The sequence below is a fragment of the Suricata suricatta genome, chromosome 13, assembly GCF_006229205.1.
Source record: "Suricata suricatta isolate VVHF042 chromosome 13, meerkat_22Aug2017_6uvM2_HiC, whole genome shotgun sequence".
Taxonomy (NCBI): domain Eukaryota; kingdom Metazoa; phylum Chordata; class Mammalia; order Carnivora; family Herpestidae; genus Suricata; species Suricata suricatta.
Genome location: NC_043712.1, coordinates 73,653,891 through 73,677,146, shown reverse-complemented (window position 1 = coordinate 73,677,146; position 23,256 = coordinate 73,653,891). Strand labels below are relative to the sequence as shown.

Here is a 23,256-nt window from a genome sequence, read left to right as displayed (position 1 = left end):
ACAGAAACTTGGCAGGCCAAAGGGGCCGAGCATGCTATAGTCAAAGTGGTGAAATCAACAAAATAAAACTACCAACCAAGACTACTCTACCGAGCAAGGATATCATTTGAAACAAAGAGAAAATGCGTTCCTGGCAAAGAAAAGTTAAAGGAATCCATCAGCACTAAATCAGCTTTATAAGAAATGTTAAAGCAAATTATTTACGTGGAAAGAATAGGCCATTGCTATGGCCTATCATAAAATTATAAAAGGAAAATTATAACAAAAATTTATTAAGTAGAAGGAAGCATATAGTAAAGATAATAGATTAATCACTTATAAAGACATTGTGGAGTTTAAAACACAAAAGTAGTGAAATCAAGATCTATAAAAATTAGCCAAGGGAGAACAAAATAAAAAGATGTAAAATAAAACATCACCTACCTAAACCATGACAGGCATAGTAAATTTTAATAGTTTTAGAATATGTTTGAACTTAAGTGATCATCAACTTATTATATAGGCTGCTTTCCACATAAGATGTTATATTTGAATCAAATGGTAACCACAAATCAAAAACCTGTAATACACTCACACACACACAGAGAGAAATAGAGAAAGGAATCCAACCATATACAAAGGAAAACCATCAAACCAAAAGAGAGCAAGAGAAAAAGAAAGGAATTGAGAAGAACTACAAAAACAACCAGAATACAATTCACAAAAGGGCAAAAAATCCCTATGATAATTACTCTAAATGTAAACAGACTTGGGTGCCCGGGTGGCTCAGTCAGTTGAGCATCTGATTCTTGATTTCAGTTTAGGGCATAATCTCAGGGTCCTGGGTTTGAGCTCCATATTGGGCTCTACACTGAACATGGAACCTGGTTGAGGTTCTTTCTCTCCCTCTGCCCCTCTCCCCCGCTCACACTCTTCCTCTCTCTAAAATAAGTAAATAAATAAATAAATAAAAATAACAAATGTAAACAAACTAAATGCTCCAATTAAAAGACATATAGTGATTGAATAAGTAAGAAAACAATACCTGTCCAAATGCTGCTCGCAAGAGACTCACTTCAGTCCTAACGACACATACGGACTGAAAGTGAAGGTAGGAAAAAACATGAACTATGCAAATAGAAGTGGAAAAAAGAACAAAAACTCAAGATAGCAATACACATTATTTTGAAGTGTCCATGACACATTCTCTGGGATACATAACATCTTAGGCCATAAAATACTCACTGTATTTAAGAAGAATGAAATCCTATGAAACATGTTTCCCAACTTAAAATGAAAAAAAAAAAAAAACCCACATGGAAGTTAAACAGTATGCTACTAATTAACCAGTGGGTCAATGAAAAAACAAAAGACTTAATAAAAAAATGCATGGAGACAAATGAAAGCATGGTAGTCCCAAATCTTTGGGAATCAGCAACAGCAATTCTAAGAGGAAATTAACAGTGCTATAGGCCTACCTTCAGAAACAAAACTGTCAGATCAAGAACCTAACTCACACCTAAAGGAATTCAAAAAAGAAGAACAAAGTCCAAAGCTCGTAGAAGGAAATAATAAAGTCTAGAACAGATATAAACAAAATAGAAACCCAAAACACAAGAAAAGATCAATGACACCAAGACCCAGTTCTTTGAGAAGTTAAACAAAACTGATAAATCTTTAGCCTGACTTATCAAGAGAAAAAGAGAAGACTCAAATAAAATCAGCAATGAAGGAGGAGAAATAATATTACAGAAATACAAAGAATTGTAGGAGAATGTTGAAAAATGATCTATGGACAATATAGAAGAAATGGATAAATTCCCAGAAACATACAATTTCCAAAACTGAATTAGGAAGAAATAGACAATCTGAACAGACCAATTTCTAGTAATGAAATTAAATCAGCAACAAACAAAAGACATAAATCCAAACATAATTCAAAGACCAGATGTATTCATAGGTGAATTCTACAAAACATTTAATCAAGAGATAATAGCAATTCTTCTTAAGTGATTCCAAAAAATAGAAGAGAAAAGAAAACTTATAAATTAATCTACAAGGCCAGCATTACCTTGATCCCAGAACCAGACAGACACTATGTAAAAAAAAAAAAAAACAGACCAAGATCTCTGATGAACACAGATCCAAAAATCCTCAAAAAAAAAAAAAAAAACCACCAGCAAACCAAATCCAATAATACATTTTTAAAAAATAGTTTAGCACAATCAAATGGGATTTATTCCATAGAGGCAAGTGTGGTTCAGTATTCACAAATCAATATATCACCTAAATAAGCAGAAGGACAAAAAAAAACATATGGATTATCTCAACAGAAATAGAAAAAGCATATGACAAAATACCCGCTCATGTTAAAAAGTCTCATTAATGTCAGGTTAGAGGGACCATAACTCAACATAATAAAAGTCATAATAAAACCTATAGCTAATATCATACTCAGTGATGAAATTGAGAACTTTCCCCCTAACGTCAAAAACAAGACAAGGATGTCTATTCTTATCACTCTTATTCCACAATACTGGAAAACCTAGCTGCAGCAATCAGACAAGAAAAAGAAATAAAAGAATGTCCAATCCAGTAAGGAAAAATTTAAACTGTTACTACTTGCAAGTGACATGCTACTATACATAGAAAATGCTAACACCTTCACCAAAAAAATATTGGAACTGATAAATGAAATCAGTGAAGTTCAGGATATAAAGTTAATATACAAAAATATGTTGCATTTCTAAACACTAATAATGAGGTAGCAGAAAGAGAAAATTTGTAATTGCACCAAAAAGAATGAAATGCCTAGGAACAAATTTAATCAAGGAGATAAAAGACCTACATTCTGAAAACTATAAAACATTGATGAAAGGAATTGAAGAGGTCACAAACAGAAAGATATACTATGCTCATGAATTGGAAAAATACTGTTAAAATGTTCATTCTACCCAAAGTAATATACAGATTTATTGCAATCCTTATCAAAATACCAAGAGCATTTCCCATAGAAGAACAACAAATAATCCTAAAATGTGTACGGAATCACAAAAGACCCTGAATAGCCAAAGCAATCTTGAGAAAGAAGAACAAACCTGGAGGTATCCCAGTCCCAGATTTTGAGAGATACTACAAAGCTATGGTAATCAAAACTGCATGGTGTTGGTGCATGCGCACACGTGCACACACACACACACACACACACACACACAAAAGATATGTAGATCTCTGGAACAAGATAGAAACCACAGAAATAAACCAACATCTAGTTGGGCAGTTAATCTGTGACAAAGGAGGCATGAATATACAACAGGGAAAAGACAATCTCTCCATTAAATGATGCTGGAAAAACTGGACCACTTTCTTAACACCATATACAAAAGTAAACTCAAAATGGTTGAAAACCTAAATGTGAGACATGAAAGAAACCATAAAAATCCTAAAAGAAAACACAGGCAATAACCTCTTGCACATTGCCCTTAGCAGCAAATTTATGGATCTCTCTTCAGGCACAAGAAACAGCAGCAAAAACACACTATCTTAGGACTGCACCAAAATAAAAAGCTTTTTCATAGTAAAGGAAACCATCAACAAAATAAAAAGACAACCTAGTGAATAGGAGAAGATATTTGCAAATGATGCATCGGATGAGGGGTTAATATCTAAAATATATAAGAAACGTATATGAATCATTGCCAAAAATGCAATCAAATAAAAGAAGTGGGCAGAGGATCTGAATATTTTCCCAAAGAAGACATACAGGTGGCCAGCAAACATGTAAAAAGAGGTTCAGCACAACTGAGGGAAATGTAAATCAAAACCACAATGAGATATCACCTCACACCTTTTAGAATGATCAAGAATCAGTCCTTATCAAAAAACAAGTGCTGGTGAAGATATGGAGAAAAGAACCCTCGTGCACTGCAGTGGGGATGTAAAATTGGTGTAACCACTGTGGAAAACAGTATGGGGCTTCCTCAAAATATTAAAAACAGAAATACCATACAATCCAGTAATCCACTACTGTGTATTTGCCCAAAGAAAACAAAAAACTAATGTAAAAAGATCTGTGCACCCCTGTGTTTATTGCAGCATCATTTACAATAGCCAAGGTATGGAAGCAGCTCAAGTATTCATTGACAGACAAATAAAGAAGATATGGTGTATACACACACACACACACACACACACACACACACACACAAGAATATTATTCAGCCATAAAAAGGAATGATATCTTGCCATTTGCAACAACATGGATGGAGCAGAGAGTATAACGCTAAGCAAAATAGGACAGAGAAAGACAAATACCAAAGGATTTCACTCATGTGGAATTCAAAAAACAAAACAAATGAGCAAAGGAAAGAGAGAGATCAAGAAACAAACTCTAAATTATAGAGAACAAACTGATAGTGACCAGGGGTGGGGGGGAATGGACGAAATACGTGATGAGGATTAAGGAACACTTGTTAATGAGCGCTGGGTCACGTATGGAAGTGTCGAATCACTACATTGTGCATGTATATATGTGTATATTAACTACATTGGAATTAATTAAAAACATAAATTTGTTATCTGAGGGCAAAAATAAAGATATGGTAGATTATACAGTAGAATATTAGTCAGCCATAAAAGACAGTGAGATCTTAGAATTTGTGACAACATGGATGGACCTATAGGCTGTTATGCCAAGTGAAATACATCAAACAGAGAAAGACAAACACCATCTGATTTCACACGTGGACACTAAAAAACAAAACAAAGAATAAACAGACTTTTAAGCACAGAGACCTACTGGTGGTTGCCAGGGCAGGGATGGGTGGAGGGATGGGCAAAAGAGATAAAGGGGATTAGGAAGTATAGACTTCCAGTTACAGCATAAGTCACAGAGATGAAAAGTGCAGCCCAGCGATATAGTCAAAAACACTAATAACTTTATGGTGACACATACGGCTTATCATGGTAAACCCTGAGTCGTATATAGAATTGTCAAATCAATATATTCTATATCTGCAACTAACATAACACTGTATATGTTAATTCTACTTCAATTTAAAAAAATTTCCTACATGGCAATACCAGTAGAATTGAGGGGACAGGGAGGTAATCTTTTCAAACAAATCATTTGCAACGTTACCTACCAAACCAAACTCTGTAAATCAACGTGTAACTTGAAAACATTTGGGCCCTAAGCCATCGTCATTAGGAAACAGACAAAGGTACATTCCCTGGAGAATTAAGTGGTCCTTGGGCACGCCTACCTGTTAGTGTCCTGGTATGGCCCTGAAAAGGGCTGCAGGTGTCTTTTGCTTTATTTCTGAGTTCTTGGTAATTTGTCCTCACAGTTGTGTCACACATGGCGACATGATGCCCCTGCCATTTCCTGCTTCTGCACAGCCTAAGAAAGATGACCCAAGCTTAAATGACCAAGAGTTGTTTTTATGAAATCAGGCAAGAATTTTGAGGTGGAATCTGTTGCTTCTTAAGAGGTCAGAGTGCCTTTATTCAAGGTCAGGCATTTTTCCACGAAGCAGATAGGGTCTCTCAACTTACCCTACACAACAGTGGATAGAGATTTCCTCGTATTCTCCCCTCCCCCCACCAGATTTGGAACATAAGCTTACAACCTGATAGAGAAAGGAAAACTAAGAGGAGGGGGAGCCTGTGGGATCCACAGAAATAAACAAACAAGAAATAAACAAAAAATTCCAAATTCTGTCAAGAAGACTGAGCCTTGGGAAAGAAATTTGGTTCTAGAGGACACAGAATAGGATCAAGATAAAAGTGTTGATTGCCTTCCCAGGGCCTGGGAGGTATGTAATTAGGGAAGGCTGTTCAAACAATTTTGCCGCTATGAGTGGTCTCTGCATCGGTCTCCTTTTGTGTAATTGACTTTTGTTATATTTTCCTCCTATAATGAGTGTGTTTACATAAAACAGTGATCAGGAGTCATAATAATGACTCATAATAATTATTGCTGACACATTTACAGTGTTTTCAAGTTCACATAGTTCTCGAGACATTTCATTAACCCCCTCAAGACAAGCTGAGAGGTCGGCCTCATTGTAATATTTAGCAAATGGGCGAACAGAGACCCTGAGCTTGTCCACCAGAAATGCTAAAAACAGAATTCACATCTAGGTTGATGCAGTGATGGAAAATGTGAAGACTACCAGAAGATTGTGTTTCATGGCACGGGGCTCAGAGTTGAGAAAGACGGGGTGGACCTCCGGGGGTCCCTCTAAGAATCCACTGAAGCAGTGTTTCTCTGTGGAACCTTGAGGAACAAACATCAACATTTAAAGAGTAGATGGAGGAAAAGAATCTTAGGAACAAAGCTGCCTTCAACCCTCCATCTACATGTGGTTATATCCACTTGCATCTCAGAGAAGGAATCAAGTCTCCAGAAAACTTCTGCCTCAAGTTAAAGGTCTTAACTCAGTGTAGCAGATCACCATGTTTCACTATAGAATAAAAATGCATTTGCCATGTTTTTCCAATGGGGCTCTGTCTTTGGTGTTAAACAGGAAAGCCACATTTGTAGTATATTTGTTTAATCAAATATATTTCTATTCTCCAGAATATAGATACGTCTGAACTATAGCAGTGTATCAGTGTCCCAGCCACCAAAAAGTACAAGACATTCTTCAGGATTACACAAGAAATAAATCATCAACCCTTACCCTGCAATTCTAAATGTAGATTCCCTTTGCCTATATTTCATCAGAGTAGTTCTGAAAGCTGGGAGAATGGGGGGGAGTCTACCTTTCCATTCTATGGCCACAAACATTACTTTTCTACCCTTCTATACTGGTGTTCTTCCAGTGTCTTTCATCAGTACAGTCTTCATTGTCAGAAGTCAGGATACCCTGCTTGGGAAAGAGAAAAAGAAGAGGGGGAAATGCCGATACACTATTCATCTAAGTAAAGGGGCTGGAGGTTTCTTGGCTGCCAAATGGTAGAGATCGCCAGTATTTCCCAGCACTGCGGTTCCTACCTCTGTTTGCTTGGCCCAGAAGTGATAGCAAATGCTGAGGGTAGGGCTCTTCCTGAACTTTTCTGCTCAAGGCCATGTGCGTGCACATTAGCAAACTTCCGAACATCTCTGTCTCCTCTTATGGACTCCATTTGACCAACTGGTTTATAATCTTGTCACTTTTGTGTGTCTCTGTGTGTGTGTGTGTTTTTCAGAGAAAAATCTTTGCCGGAAATGCAGTGAAAATTGCAAGACATGTACGGAATTCCACAACTGCACAGAATGCAGGGATGGGTTAAGGTAAGAGAGCAAAGGATCTTGTCAAGTCCCACAGCCCAAGGAGTTTCTCGGTATCAGTAAGATAAATTATGTAAATAAATAATCCTCTTGCCATCACCCTTGGTTTGACTCCCAAACACTTGATTGCTACTGGCATTATCTTAACAGTCTGTGTGAAAAATTGGATGCCATCTAGGCTAAGGAAGGTTTATAAACCAAATAAAATCCTCTTCAGAAAAGATGGCTCAGATACAACTAAATAAAAATGGCTATTTGAGAGGCTGTCTTCGTGATTGTTGACCGGCAGTGCGCCCATCAAGGATTACTTTGTCAGTAATACCGATGAGTTATATTTAATCCTCCCGATTCATTCCTTTGATGGTCGGAAACTATTCCCTTATCTTTATTATTTCTCTCCATATAGCCAATCATTCTCTTATCTTAAGTACTGCAGGCTTGGTTCCATTATGCTCCGGTATGCACGCAGATTTAATACCTGGAGATGTTTTTCTTGACTGGATAACTTGCTCATTGCTAAAGCCAGATAGCGGATAGATTCTGCAAGAGAACAGACAGACAGCTCAAATGCACTGGGTGGCCTCTTGATATCCAAAGAGAAGGTCAGACCATCCTCCGTTGGGTGAGGGGTAGGACTCTGAGTTTATAGGGAACGAGACACCTGCCGCCCTGGGTCTCTTCTAAGTGTTGAGAATTCCACCTTGATTGGAGAAGTGAACTGGGCAGGCTCCAAGCAGGTGATTCTTTACAGTAATAAATATCAGAACATCATTTTTATTTAGATTATCTGTGGCCATTTTTTTTTCCATAAATGCATTCAGTATTTATTTGATTTCCTTTCATCTCAAGACTTTCAGTCTCAGGATGCCTGGGTGGCTCCGTGGGTTAGGTGTCCGACGTCAGTTCAGGTCATGATCTCACAGCTTGTCAGTTTTAGCCCCGCATTGGGCTCTGTGCTGACAGGTTGCAGCTCAGAGCCTGGAGCCTGCTTCCAATTCTGTCTCCATCTCTTTGCCCCTCCCCTGTTCCAACTCACGTGCTCTCTCTCTCTCTCAAATATAAAATAAAAACATTAAAAAAATTTTTTTAGGGTCGCCTGGGTGGCTCAGTTGAGCATCAGACTTCAGCTCAGGTCATGATCTCACGGTTCATGGGTTCAAGCCCAGTGTCAGGCTCTGTGCTGACAGTTCAGAGCCTGGAGCCTGCTTCAGATTCTGTATCTCCCTCTCTCCCTTCCCCTCCCCTGCTTGTGCACTGTCTCTCTCTCAAAAGTAAATAAACATTTAAAAAAATTGTTTTTTTAATTTTTTAAAAAGGACTTTGTCTTAATAAATACCTGTAGAGTTGGCCCCCTAATATTTGGAGAAAGAGCAAACTGGTATAATAAAAAGGAGGGAAGATGATGGATGTAGGCTCCATCCCTGCTATTAATCAGCTATGCGATCCTGGTCAAGTCACTTGGGCACTCTGAACTTCAGTTTTCTCCTCTATAAAATGAGATAATAACCCCTCATTGCTAGATTATGATAGGATTGTGATAACATTTACAAAGTACCTATTTCCATATGAGACACATACATGGTCCATGAAAAATAAAAGGTTAACGATTACTTTCTATACAGGCACCCGAGTAGCTCAGTAGATTAAGTGTCCAACTTTGGCCCAGGTCATACTCTCATGGCTGGTGAGTTCCAGCCCGGTGTCAGGCTCTGTGCTGACAGCTCAGAGCCTGGAGCCTACTTGGGATTTTATTTCTCTGTGTCTCTCTCTGCCCCTTCCCTGCTCATGCTCTGTTTCTCTCTGTCTCACTAAAAAATAAATAATAAAGATCAGTTTCTAGACAGCTGACCCCTGCACAACCCAGGGGTTAGGGCACCAGCCCTGTGCAGTTGAAAATCACATATAACTTTTAACTCCTTCACTTACTTTTTTTTTGTAAAGTTTATTTATGTTGAGAGAGCAGGGGAGGAACAGAGAAAGAGCGGAGGGAGGGGAGAGAGAAAGAGAGAGAGAGAGAGAGAGAGAGAGAGAGAGAGAATCCCAAGCAAGCTCTGCTCTATCAGCGTGGAGCCAGACACAGGGCTCGATCTCATCCATCATCAGATCATGACCTGAGCCAAAATCAAAAGTTGGACACTTACTGATTGGGCCACCCAGGTACCCTCCGCCTTAACTTAGTCTTAACTACATAACTCTAGTAGCCTACTGTCGGCCAGAAGCCTCACAAATAACAGTCAACTAACACACATTTTGTGTTCTATGTATTATATACTACTCTTACAAAAAGTAAGCCTAGAGGAAAGAAAATGTTAAGAAAACTTTAAGGTAAATACATTTATAGTACTGTATTTATCCAAAAAAAAATCCACTTCTAAGTGGATTCAAACCTATTTTCAAGAGTCAACTGTCTTTCTTTGGGACCATTTTACAGAGTTTGAACCCAGCACTCTCCAACAGAAATAGGAGAGCCATATGTGTTCATTTTAAATACGCCAGTAGCCACATTAAAAGAAGCAAAAGGATACATTGGCTGAAAGTTAAAAAAAATATATTAACTCAATATATCCAAAATATTATCATTTCAACATGTAATCAGTATGAAAGACTCCGAGAGAGCCTTTACATTCTTTTTCATTGTTATACCAAATCTTCAAATCTGGTGTGCATTTTACCCCTAAAGCATGTCATGCATCTCAATATGGACAGTGATTGTTTTTCTTTAGGAGCAATACTAGATTTGTGTTTAGATTTTACAAAATTTACTCTAAGATTTTATGTAGCCACGTTGTTCCAGACTTAACGACTTCGCCAATAACTGAACCGAGTCCCAATTTGTGAAATGGAGACTGAAATTAACTAACGCTGAATAACATTTAGAATTCCAGCCGTTGGCCACACGAGCCACTTGTCAAGTGCTCAGGGGCCCCGGGTGCTAAAAAGCACGGGGACCCGCGCAGTTCTGAGCTAGCCGGTTCATCGCGGGAAGACCCCAGGCGTTCACAGCGCCGGTTGGTTAGCTCTGCCGCCACCACCCAACGTTAGAAGCTGCAAACGGCTTCGGGACACGCGGTGACTGCTGTCCGTTGCATGACCCATTTAAGTACATTTCTTCCTCACACGGGGAAGCCCCTGTCTCATGCTGAATAAATGCCAACCTTACAAGGAATGTCCTTGATTAGAAAAACCGGGCTTTTTTTTTTTTTAAACTTTGATACGTTTTTTTGGTGGTCCTCTTTCGTCCCACCAAAGGATCCGTCAGATGCAACGTCCTTTTTGACCCAGTTCTCCAGAAAGGGACGTTATTTCCTATTACTGGCTTTTAAAAACTTCTCTCCCCGGCCAGTAAGATCTGAATGGGCGTCCACTTTCAGTTCCGCCGCCCGCTGTCTCCTTGAACCTGCCTGCCTTTCCCTCATAGGCTTTAAGGGTCTGGCATTTCGCCTCAAGAGACCTGTAAATTTTTCAATCATGGCTAAGCAACAAACACAGAAAAAGACCTATGCATAAAGTACTGGAAGGAAGCGGATTAAAATGTTAACAGGACTGTCTAGGATCCTTTTTTAAATCTGTATTTGTTCTTTCCAAATTTATTAAGCATAGGGAAAAACAAATTTTACTTGCTCAAGTGAGTACGATACAAATACAAAGCACAGTGAAGTAAGATGTGAACTGGAGAATATAAAGAGTCTAAGGATAAAACCCATCTGACCCTGTTGCTTAGATACCCATCTTCTAGTACCTTCTATTTGGTTACATAGCATTTCAAACCCTAATGTATAGTTCTAATCACTATTCAGTGAGCAATATCAGCATATTAAATGTCGTAAATTGTGTTTTAAGAACCAACTTATAGACTATGGAAACTCATAATTGATAGAAATTAGAAGGGAGAAAAAGACATGCATTCCTCATTCAACATTCTGGCAATTTAACAGACTCTAAGAGTGCTAAGTAGAGAAAATACAGTACAGATAACACCTGGAAGCAATAACGTAACTAAGGAAAGTTGGGGTGTTTGGGGAATCTGCGGTATTGGGAGGTCATTTTACTAAATTATTCGTTAGAATTTAAATCAAGAAATAGAGGCAAAGTATACTCAGATTGTCTTGTTTTGATGAGAACCAGTAGAAGGACTAAAAACTCCGAAACAGATACAAAAACAGCTACTCCTGGGAGTGTGGGCTGGCCAGAGATCACCCGGCCCTTTAATTCAGTTGTAACTCATCATACCATCAGCGCAGAGCCCGACGCGGGGCTCAGACTCCCGAACTGTGAGATCCTGACCTGAGCTGAAATCCAGAGTCGGATGCTTACCTGACGAAGCCACCCAGGCGCCCCTACAAAACAATTTTTGAATTTATTATATAGTAGGCCTGGGTCGTGGAGCTGTCAGACCGATCCCCAGGCAATGAGTTTTGTCTGTAAAATGCTGTTAAGAATATCCAGGTTGTACGCTGTGGAGCAAAGAAGGAATGCGTCAGCCAGTCTAACGATTCAGAAAAAAATGTCCACAGAACTTACAGTACATGTAGAGGCCACAGACATCCGTACAGGCATGGGGGGAGCAGGGGCAAGCAGGGTACAGGCTATGTCCCCTGCTTTGAAGCTTTGCCAAACCACTGGAATCGGCAGGGCGGGGGGGGGGGGGACTGTACTTGTTGTATACAGACCCCAAAAGTCTACCTCGGTGCCTTGATCACAGCACATGTGTCTATCTCTCCAGCCTGCAGGGATCGCGGTGTTCCATCACCTGTGAGGACGGGCAGTACTTCAATGGCCAGGACTGTCAGCCCTGCCACCGCTTCTGCGCCACCTGTGCTGGTACCTTGTCCCCCGGCCTTTCTGTCCTCTCCTCTGGCTCTGGTTTGACTCTTGCCCATTTGTTCTTAGCCAACACCCACTGCGTATCTTTAAAGAGATTTGATGTTTTTGGCAAATGGTTGTGTTTAATTTCCATTTAAAACGGGTGCGATTTTTTTCCCCAAAGAACGTAAGAAAATGCAACTGTTAAATTGTAACTCTGAAAATTACAACATGTCAATGCCGTTTTCACACACTATGCAAGAAGCAGCCTCTTCTGAGGTTTTGTTTTTGTTGCTGCCTTTGTCTTGCTTTTCAGGGGCGGGTGCCACCGGGTGTATTAACTGCACTGAGGGCTACTTCATGGAGGAGGGCAGGTGCGTGCAGACCTGCAGCATCAGCTATTACTTCGACCACTCTTCAGAGAACGGATACAAATCCTGCAAAAAGTAAGCGGATGCACCCCCTTCAGCCCTAGCGCTCAGTTCCTGGAGGCCTCATTTGACCACCTCCACACATAATACGAAACAGAATTATTTAACAAAGTAAGATCCCGACATTGACCTATGAACACTGCCCCACAGCTTTACCCCAACTTGTATTTAATATTTTTTTTGTTTTGGTCTCATAAGCACTTAAAACCTTTAAGGTAATAGTTCTGTTCCAAGTACATGCATCCTTCCATTTAAAATCACACCGTCTGAGGCACGTGGGTGGCTCAGTCACTAAGCATCTGACTTTGGCTCAGGTCATGATCTCATGGTTCATGAGTTTGAGCCCCACGTCAGGTGAGCACGAACTCCACTTTGGGTGGGCCCCCTTACCTCTCTTTTTCTGCCCCTCCTGGAATTCTCTCTCCCCCCCATCCCTCACTCAACTTGCGCCTTCTCTCTCAAAACAATAAATAAGAAAATCACACAATCTACCTGGCTAGGCTTTCTTTAATGTTGTCAGACATAGCAGTTACAGTAAGAAAAGGAGTCTGTGTCATGGTCAAAGTTTAAAATGTTATTAAAAGTTAGGGCACCTGGGTGGCTCAGTCACTTAAGCGTCCATCTTCAGCCTAAGTGATGATCTTGCTGTTCCTGAGTTTGAGCCCCTCGTCAGGCTCTGTGCTGACAGCCCAGAACCTAGAGTCTGTTTTGATTCTGTGTCTGCCTCTCTCTCTGCCCCTTCCCCATTCACACTTGGTGTCTCTCTCTCTCTCTCTCTCTCTCTCAAAAATAAACATGAAAAAAAATTAAAACATCATTGAGAGGTTGATGGCTAACATCTTTTCTTGTACCCAACGTGTGAAAGGATGATAAATTATACATCTTCCCCCTAGATGCGATCCCAGCTGCCTGACGTGCAGTGGCCCGGGCTTCAAGAACTGCACAAGCTGCCCCGGCGGGTATCTCTTAGACCTCGGGACGTGTCAGATGGGAGCCATCTGCAAGGATGGTGAGTACACACTGCTCATTTTGGTCCTCTGAGCTAGGGGTCATCTTTTTATGTTGAGATCTAATTACATTTCCACTTAAAGAAACTACAAGCATGAGTCAGAACATGCCCAATATCTTGCTGGCATTCATTCATCTTGAACTCCCACCTTCAGTGGGTTTGGGTTTCAGCTCATTTCCTTTAGTTAAAAGGAGAAGTCACCTATGGTTCTACTGGCCAGAACGGTACCAGTTAGATTTCTTTTTTTTTCAAATTAGCGAACTTTGTTTTTCTATTTTAGAGTTTTAGGGTTCACAGCAAAATTAAGCAGAAAGTACAAAGAGATCCGATACATACCCTGACTCACACAACACACACACACACACACACACACACACACCCAATCCCCACCATTACATTAGCCTCCTCTACCAGAGTGGTTACATTTGTTATAACCGATGAACTTTCATTGACGTACCATTATCACCCAAAGTCCATAGTTGCCATTAGGGTTCATTCTTGGTGTTGTACATTCTAGGAGTTTGGACAACTCGATAAGGACATGTATCCACCATTATAGGACCGCACGGGATACCCTCACTGCCCTAAAAATCCACTGCACTCTGCCTCTCCCTCCCTCCCTCCCTCCCCCCTGGAATCTACTCATCGGTTTTACTGTCCATAGATTTACCTTTTCCAGAATGTCATATAGTTGGACTATAATATGCAATCTTTTACAAGTAGTTTTTTCATGTATTTCTTGCCCATCTTCTGCCACATGTGCTTTTGATTCTATTTTTTAAACACCATGTATATGGAGGTTTCTGCATTTTGTACTAAGCATTAGACATAAACATGATCCTGTGTTTTTACAAAGTCCTCAGCCACTTCAGTTTTAATGACAGCATAAAACTCTATCCTGGGACGATGCCAGTGTATTGCCTTTCCTTTTATTTGGATCATTTAAATTTTTGATACGTGAGTAACAATCAGATGGTATCTGAATACTTCATTAAGCCAGTGGGGTAAGGAGTTAATGATAGAACCAAGTGTGGAACTTCAGACTTCTAAATGTTGGTTCATTTTTCTTCTCTTTGCACATGTGGTTCTCAACCAAAATGCCAGGACCGCACACCTTCTCCAAAGATTCATAGTAAATTGGATTTGGAGTGTGGTCTAAGCATGGATATTTTTAGAAGCTTCTCAAGTGTTTCTAACATGCAGCCAGGTTTGGGAATCTTGCTATTCCATTCCCCCTGACAACTTGACAAATGTCAGGTCCTCTCCGTTTTCTAGCCTCAGTTTCCCCATTTATAAATGAAGAACTTTAAATTGTTCTAACTTTAGCATTTTGTGAGCTTCAACTTCGTATAATTCACACAGAGGGAGCCCTAAAATTAGAGCCTAAACTTTATGCAGACATGCATCTCAATGACATAGAAAGCATTGTGAACCATTGTTATTTTTAAATATCTGTGGGTTGTTATGAAAACAGAAAAATAAAATTTACAATGATGCATTGGGAACAGCCTTCCCAGACAAGAGCACTTCCCTGGGTTTACTATTTACCTTCCTTGGACCGGGCCCTATTCTAGAAATTTCACAAGCGGTACAACAGTTGTACCAAGAGGTACAACATTGGGAGAATGCGGATTCAGAAATCAGAATACTGTCATTCATTCCGGGGCTCCAGATCTTCGGGCAAGTGCTAAACTTCTCACTTCCCTCATCTGTAAACATAAGGCGGCTAATACTATTGACCTTGTATGGTTATTCTAAAACTTCATATTAGGAATTTCAAGAAGATGTTAAAAAGAATGGGGAGCACGATGGCGCCTAGAACATAATTGACAGTCTCATTTCCACGGCGCATCATAGGCGACTTTGTGTCTTCATAGCTTTTTGACTACAGGATGGGTCCAGCAGTGACAGGCCAGACCCACTCAGGCTCTGTGTTCTCACCACACAACACAGGCACAGAGGGTTGGGGTGAGGGCACCCCAGGGACTGGATAAGTATCACTTTTTACTTAAAACATGGCTCCCCGATAGCTGGATGTGACCAAATTTTTTATGTTAGTAACAGAAAACAGAGGAAGACCCACGGTCACTTGCAATTTTCACCTGAAGCACTTGGTACCAGGCATTGCCACATTTGTGATGCTTTAACTGCCTTCTCTAAACCATGGTAAACACGGGATACGTTCTGCTAAATGGCACTTTGGTAGGAGTGGGGTGTCAGGATGGTAGGCAAGAGTAGAAAGTGAAGAACCATCATTTACAAGGAGTCCATTTTCAGGTCAGCTAAATAATGAGGTCACTGGTGGCTCACCAGGCTTTTCAAATCACATAGCAATTGCATTTAGGGATTTGTGATTTATTCCCTCTCAACTGTCCTATTTCAATGATTCTAAGACATACTTTTTTTTTTTTTTTTTTTTTTACATTTTAACATCTGAAATCAGATGCATCTTATAATTTATGGCAGCTTACAACTACTGTTGACCAGTAGGTTGATGTGACATAGTTGTCGTTGCCTGTGACTTAGTTATAGTGATGTCTAGTCAACTGAGTGAGGTACGTGATTACTACGTGTTGTGTTGACATTAATGGGAGTTCCAAAGCGCCTCAAAAAAATGAAATGATTTTTTAATATTCAAAGGAAGAGTTTTTGCCAAAAGCACAGAAACACAACAGCATAGTTATATAACTAATATTTAACATTTAACTCATAACAGCATATATAACTAATATTTAACCAAAAATTCAAGGATATAATTAATATTCTAATTGGTGAGAATGTAATAAGCATGTTTCTTCTTAGTAATTTACTTAAAATAGTGGTGCATCTTAAATCGAGTGTCTTAGATTCAGTGAAATATCGTATGAATGGCTTGTATACTCTCTGCTCTAGGTAATTCTGAGAAGAAACATTCCTTGCTTATGTTATTATTGATTTCTAATTTATTCTTTTTTCTAATCTTTTTTTTCCCCTTTCATAAATGGATACCAATCACATTTACCATTGGACTGCAATCTCTCTCCTTGAAAAACAATGGTGTTGACTGAAATCACTTTGAGTGGACCAAATTTCCTCCTTGTTGACTGTTCCTCCATGATCTCTTCCACTCCCCCAATCTGCCTCTCTGGCCAATCACAACCTTCTTCCATGTGTGCATCATGCTGCTCTCGTCCTCAACTCCCCCTCTGTCTTGCTGACTTCCTGGAAAAGCAACGGAAGAATCCTGGGCCGAAGGAGGCTTCTGTATGCTAGTGAAAAAGAACAATCTATGCCAACGGAAGGTTCTTCAACAACTTTGCTGCAAAACATGTACATTCCAAGGCTGAGCTGCGATCCTAGATTTCTTTGTTCCTGTAGACTTATAGATTACTCCATATTATTATTAAAAAGGAAAAAAAAGCAAAAAAAAAAAAAAAAGCAAGCCACCTCTCTCTTTTTTGCTCTCTTTTTCTCTCTCTCTCAAATTTGTGCAGGGAGATGGTGAACTGTTTTGTCAGAATTTAAATGGAAAAAAAAAATAAACCTACAACAAGCCTACCTTTTATAACTGGGTGTTTAGTGCTAAACAGCCAGAACCACAGAGACAGTATTGTATGACCAAAGCATTTGATGCCAAAATTTGACGTTAAAGTAATGATTTGATTTCCTGCCCTGGTTTTGAAGGTCCTTTTTCTTTTTTTTTTTTTTTTTTTTTTTTTTTTTACCCTTTACATTTACTTGCTTGTTTCCCCTTTGAGATGCCTAAAAATACCTTTCAAAAACATCACAAGAGCAGACATAGATCAAAATCAAAGAGAAAGCTCTTGCATCTGTCATTTTTCATGCTTGAGTCCACTGTGGGGGGAAATGGCAAAAAACTGGACCTAAGGGCATTCAGAACGTCCCTCGGAGTTGCGTTCAGTGTCATTTTGTCTCAGTTTTTCACAGTTGAACATTGATACTTTTCCACACGTAATTTACTCCATGCATTATGTGCTGGTTTTAGGCGTTTGACTCACTTGATAAGTCTGCTCCACTGGTTTCATCACATAGACTTGCTGCTACTGGCCTTCCATTGCAGACTGGGTTGTTTTACACATAGCTGGTCAAATGGGATCACTCTCAATCAGACTGGTGGTGGACAGAAAGCAAAGTTACACAAAATGCCTGAGACTGATCCAGCTCCCCTGAAACCTGGAGTGTTCACTTTGTGGGCCCCTGCACAAGCTCTTGGTGCTATCTGGCCATAATCCCCATAGCATTTTTTTTTTAAGGCCATCAGAAATTCCATTTGTTGTGATGGGAAGCATTTGGGATAGGATGCAGGAAATGTCATCCTGGAGTCCAAGTTTCTAAAAGGTCCTGTATTTTGTAAGAAATGGAATTATTTAAATAATATTTAAGCTCGTGCCCAAGTTGGCTGGGCAGTGTTTTTCAATGGTGCTTATTAGAAGTTTTATCATTTTGTCATTTTAAATAAAACTGGAAATTGAATATGGGTGGCATGATTGTACCCTCCTGATTCTGTTATTTCCCATTCCTCTGTCCCTCTTATAACTGTGCTATGATACATCTGTCCACTGGATGTCAATGAGATCATCTGTTTTCTTGGAAATCTTCTCACCGGTTTTCTACAACTCCTGAACACATCCTGGAATCTAGCAGACCCAATTTTGTGAAAACTATTTTGGATCAGTGGTTAGAAATGATGCCGGATAGATCTTTTCTACCAATTCTGAGTTTCTCTGTTTAAGGGAGGATAGACTCCTATCAAGTTTCTTCATTTTTCACATCAAAGCCCCATTGGTGACCTCATTTGCTTTAGGAGTGACCAGCTATCTTGCAGGCTTTATGCTTTTGACAGCCTCACTTCCAAGATCTCACGAGCCTCACAGCTGAGAACAGGGATGATATCGATATAGATTATTTGAAGAAGGAGCTGGGAAGTGAATGCAGAAGGTCCCCACCCAAACAACAAACGAGTAAAAAGCCAACCTTGAAAATATTCATTCCTAGACATCAAAGTCATCATCTGACCATAAGTGGTTAATTATAGTCTAATGATTTTAATAGCATTGTGGTGATAACTGAGTCACATAGTGATTCATAAGTAAGTAGAGAATCCACTGATTTTGCCAACCAACTTTCATTTTCCTAACAGTGCAGGTCCTTCTGACCTGAAGAAAATAAGTCAACCTGGGGTATGGCGTAGAGTCTTCCATTTAAAGGCACAGCCTCTAAATGGGCAAATGTAAGTGCAAGCCTAAAGCAAGATCAGGCATATGGCAAAACCAGATTTGCCTGCAAAGGAATCCATTTTACTGAACCAGCCCATACTATTTGAGGCACAAAGTTACTATGATAGGAAAGAAAAACCAGGTCTGTATTCGTAGACAAATAAGCATCAAAATGACAGCCAAATTCACTGGGGTCCACCATTGTGTGTTCCATTTCCCACCAACCATGCAGGCGCACATCATGGAAATACTGGTTTAACTACTAATGTGTTACTGCCTCATTTATCTACAGAATATTATTAACTAGAACATAATGCTTTCAAAGTTTAAGTTAATGTTATATATTATGTATAAATATATATATTCATAATGAGATATATGGAATGGATAGTACAAAGTTTGGAGACTTAACAAATGCTCTAACCTTCTAGAGAGAAAAGTCCTATCTTCTGTTTTCTTTTGTCTTTTTATTTTTAATTAGTGATCCACTGTTAAATCCAAATCCACTTTTACTGAAAAATACTGTACATGTGTAAAATGTTCAGTTGTTTTTTTGTAAAATATAGTAGAATGGTTGTAATTGATGCTGGCCCAAATCAATGTTATTCCATATTTTATTTTTTCTATTAAATTAACCTAAGTTCCTGTTTATCTGATCTGTTCATACCCACGTGTAAATATCTCTGAAGGGTGAGATGAGAAACTTCTGTTTCCACATAGAACCTGAATATAAAAGATGGAAGTGAATGGACCATCTAAAAGTCAGAAAAGAAAGGGTAAGCAGGGGATGGAGTTGAAAAGGAGAGACAAAGTAACAACAGTATAAGAAAGGAAGAGATTAGACTTGGTCCTGAGTGGATGTTAAATCCCATTTTTAGAAAGCCAGTTGGGGGAGGTGGTGAACTATACGATCTTGGTGTGCTTTTTAGCCGACTGTGGGCCATCTAGGCACGCTCTTTCCCTGGGCTTCCCCTGGGGTGTGGACTACTGCACACACTCACCAGTGTGTATATGAAGGGGTCAGGACCCAGGGCTAGGCACAGGTAGGTGGGGAATCTGAAACTTTGAAAAGGGAGAAGGCCTGACTCGATTTTCTGATATTCTATGTAAACTTGACAGTGGCTGGAGTCCTGGAAGCCTAGAAGATAACTTAGTCTAAAATACATCTCCAGTACATGCCACAGGGGGAACTATCATGGATTACAGGTCTTCATGAACCCTCCTGGAGATGTAGACACTTGCTTTGAAATTTCAATGCCCTGGCTTTGGGGAAGAGAAAGGAGACATCAGTGAAAACAACATCCAAAGTGAGCTCCAATTAGGTTTAATGATCTAGGGATACAAAACAGTGTAAGAGAAAGCCTCTCCGCTGTCATGAAATCCCGTGATGGGAATGGTGGGGTGATAGGAGGGAATGAATTTTATTGAACACTTAACTACGTACCGCCCAGGGTAGGAATATAAAGTGCATACTCATGTAAGTTTTCTTAACTCTCACAAAAACCTCTCAAGCAGAGGTATGTCCTGTTTACACATTATCATTATACCTTATGTTTATGAACAAGAAAGCTGAGACCAATGGGCTTGAAGTAAACTGGGGTACCTTAACCGGACAAAACAATCAAAATAAAATTTAACAGTGAGACAGTATTCAGTAGTGAACTCTAAATCTCAAACAAATGGGACACTGAGTTACTAAGTTCAGACAGGCAGAAACTCCTTTGAATTGAACTGATCAGGGCGAATTTCCTAGTGTCAGTGGAACTCGCATTGGTTCTTGGGAGCCATGCCTGAGGCTTAGCTGGGCAGCAAGAACGTGATCAGCCAACTTGCTCTGGTAAGAGATGGTTCAGGGAAGCAAGTCACCTATTTTAATGGCTTCATCTAATTGCTATATTTCTCCAAAGAACAGTAATCCAACATTTGATGGGTTAGTCAGGAAGGATCTACACCTCTACGCTTTCCACAAGATAGGTCGTGTGCCCATCCTCAACCACCACACCTGTGGCAGACCTTGCTAATCACCAGGATGCATCTGGGAATTGATCAAACTTGCATCGCCTTTCACCCCGGTGTTAGGGGGACTTACGATGCTGTTGATCCCTCCTGTCAGACTCCTTGTTTACCACCCAACTGTCTACTCTTCACTTTGAGGCACCAGCCAGCTGAGTGTGACTAAAATATAAGTAGGCATGTATTATTAACTCCTTTCACCCCATCATTCCGTTTCATGCAAAGATCAATGACAGATGGTAGTTTGATGGATACGGAGAAAATCGGAGGCAACATTAAACAATGGCCTGACCAGCTTAACGCTCTGTCCTTCCATTCTCTAATACAAAATGGTAGAGAAGTGCATTCACCAAAAGCAAAAAAAACAAAAACAAAACAACAACAACAACAACAAAAAAAACCCAAAATGGTAGAGGGGACTCCAAGGCCAGCTACAGCTTGACCTCACCTGGCCTGAGGTGGGCCCTGGGCCCCAAATCAGTGTATGTCCATGACAAAGTATAAACCTGCTTCTGGTTGGCATCCATGTCCAAATGTTTTTGTTGTTGTCCTTACAAACCCATAATATCTGAAGTTCTCAGAATACTTTGGAGCTACTGACAAATGTAGTCGAGTATGGCCCAGATGGACTTAATTTCACTGTGGCTCATTGGAGCCACATGGCACTAGAAGTGGGGCTGTGAGAGATGTAATCATGCCCCCCCCCTTCATCATGAGACGGGAAGATCTGCCCAGATCTGCCCAGAGTCGGTGTCGGGCAAGAAGGATACAGTTGGGCAGCATCCCCAAAGCTCAGGGGGACAGTCTGGGAACTGGCAATGCTCGCAGCTCCTCTCCGCTCTAACTGCAAAGGACGTAGAAGGAGACTTGTCTTATTACTGAAGCATTTTCTTACAAGGTCTTCTGTCTAAAGGAGGCCAATTTGAGAGCAATCGTTGCTTTTGCAAAGCCAGGTTATCGATCAACCCAAGTATTTTGCATCCCCACTTTGAAAACTTCCCAGAAATGTTTCCTGAGGCCTCAAGGGTATGATCTTTTTTGTTGTTATTTTAGGAAAGAATACGTTATTTTAAGAATATCCTTGAAGGCTGACCAAGTTTTCCTTCTGGTAAAACAAAGTTTTATTTCATAAGTGGCTTTAATTTGGCCCACACAAACTCAGAGGCCTATGGACACGAAGTAGGAAGATTCACAGCTAGTAAAGGGTATGGCTGGGACCGGGGCCTGCAACATTAGCCTTCGGCACAACTCTGTTTCCTTTTGAAGAATGCCAGGAAAAAGTCCACATTACATCCACCGCAAGGCAGGGGTTCAGGGCCCTTTCTCAAGTGCAGGTAGAAGACACACTGGGTCCCTGGACGTGGCTTTTTCTCTTTATGAGCCCAACTGATTGCTTCCTTGAATAATAAGTCCCTGTGGTCCTTCCTGCCCTCTACAAGCTTATAGTCTAATGGGGAGCACAGACACAAAAGCACAATTAGAATATGAAGCTATTTAGGTGCCTTAAAAGGACGTAAAGATATTGTGGGGGCGTCCAGAGGAGCAAACTTACTTTACCAGTTAAGTCCTAAAGGTTCCACACCCTTGCATTACAAGCTTTCTAAGGGCATCCAAAACTGATGTGCTCCATTGAAAATACAGTTACCGTGGGACACCTAGGTGGCTTAGCTGGTTAAGCATCCAGCTTCAGCTCAGGTCATGATCTCAACGGTTCATGAGTTCAAGCCCCACATTAGGCTCTGTGCTGACAGCTCAGAGCCTGGAGCCTGCTTCGGATTCTGTGTTTCTCTCTGCCCCCTCCCCGCTCTCATGCACTCTTTCAAAATAAAGAGAGAGTGGGACTCCCTCACAATATCTTTATGTCCTTTTGAAGGCACCTAAATAGACATCTTGAAATTAACATATCCAATAAACGTTAAAAAGATTTTTTTAATATAGTTACCTCACAATATGCAAATTCAGATGATATTTTAATTAAATATCTACAAAATGCAACATGTCAAAACTGGACAATTGCAACTCAACTCTTACGGAGCCATATATAATGGGGGCGCCTGGGTGCCTCGGTCAGTTAAGCATCCAACTTCAGCTCAGGTCATGATCTCACCATCTATGAGTTCAAGCCCACGTTGGGCTCTAGGCTGACAGCTCAGAGCCTGGAGCCTGTTTCAGATTCTGTGTCTCCCTCTCTCTCTCCTGCCCCTCTCTAGCTCATGTTTGCTCTCTCTCAAAAATAAATAAGCATTTTAAAAAAAGGAACCACATATAATTAAATTTAATGTAGGATAAAGGTAATTTTAATATATTTGACATGATGTGGATCCTATAGAGGCAGAAAAACCAATGATCTGTTGGGATCTTAATATAACTGCAAAGGAGGGAGAAATTCACTATTCGGGCTGGGGGTGGGGAGTTAGATTTATATATATTCCTCATCTCTTCCCTCAAGATTTCTACCTGTAGTTCCAAATAGCTACTTGACATTTCCATTCAGATAGCTAATAGACATCTTGAAATTAACATGTCCAA

The 23,256-nt window shown here is 40.1% G+C and overlaps 1 protein-coding gene across 3 annotated transcripts in view; it reads left to right on the top strand.

Moving 5' to 3' along the window:
• The window catches only part of PCSK5 (proprotein convertase subtilisin/kexin type 5), a 461,176-nt gene that overhangs the window by 300,448 nt on the left and 137,472 nt on the right, over positions 1–23,256 (top strand). For 2 of the 3 annotated variants that reach the window (XM_029920455.1, XM_029920454.1), the window contains 5 exons: positions 7,174–7,258; positions 11,979–12,076; positions 12,375–12,504; positions 13,383–13,498; positions 16,709–17,035. In XM_029920455.1, coding sequence (XP_029776315.1) covers positions 7,174–7,258; positions 11,979–12,076; positions 12,375–12,504; positions 13,383–13,498; positions 16,709–16,824 — 545 coding nt within the window. In that variant the 3' untranslated portion in view covers positions 16,825–17,035. Of the gene's footprint in view, positions 1–7,173; positions 7,259–11,978; positions 12,077–12,374; positions 12,505–13,382; positions 13,499–16,708; positions 17,036–23,256 lie in introns of those variants that run through there. The other variant, XM_029920456.1, reaches the window with a different exon arrangement.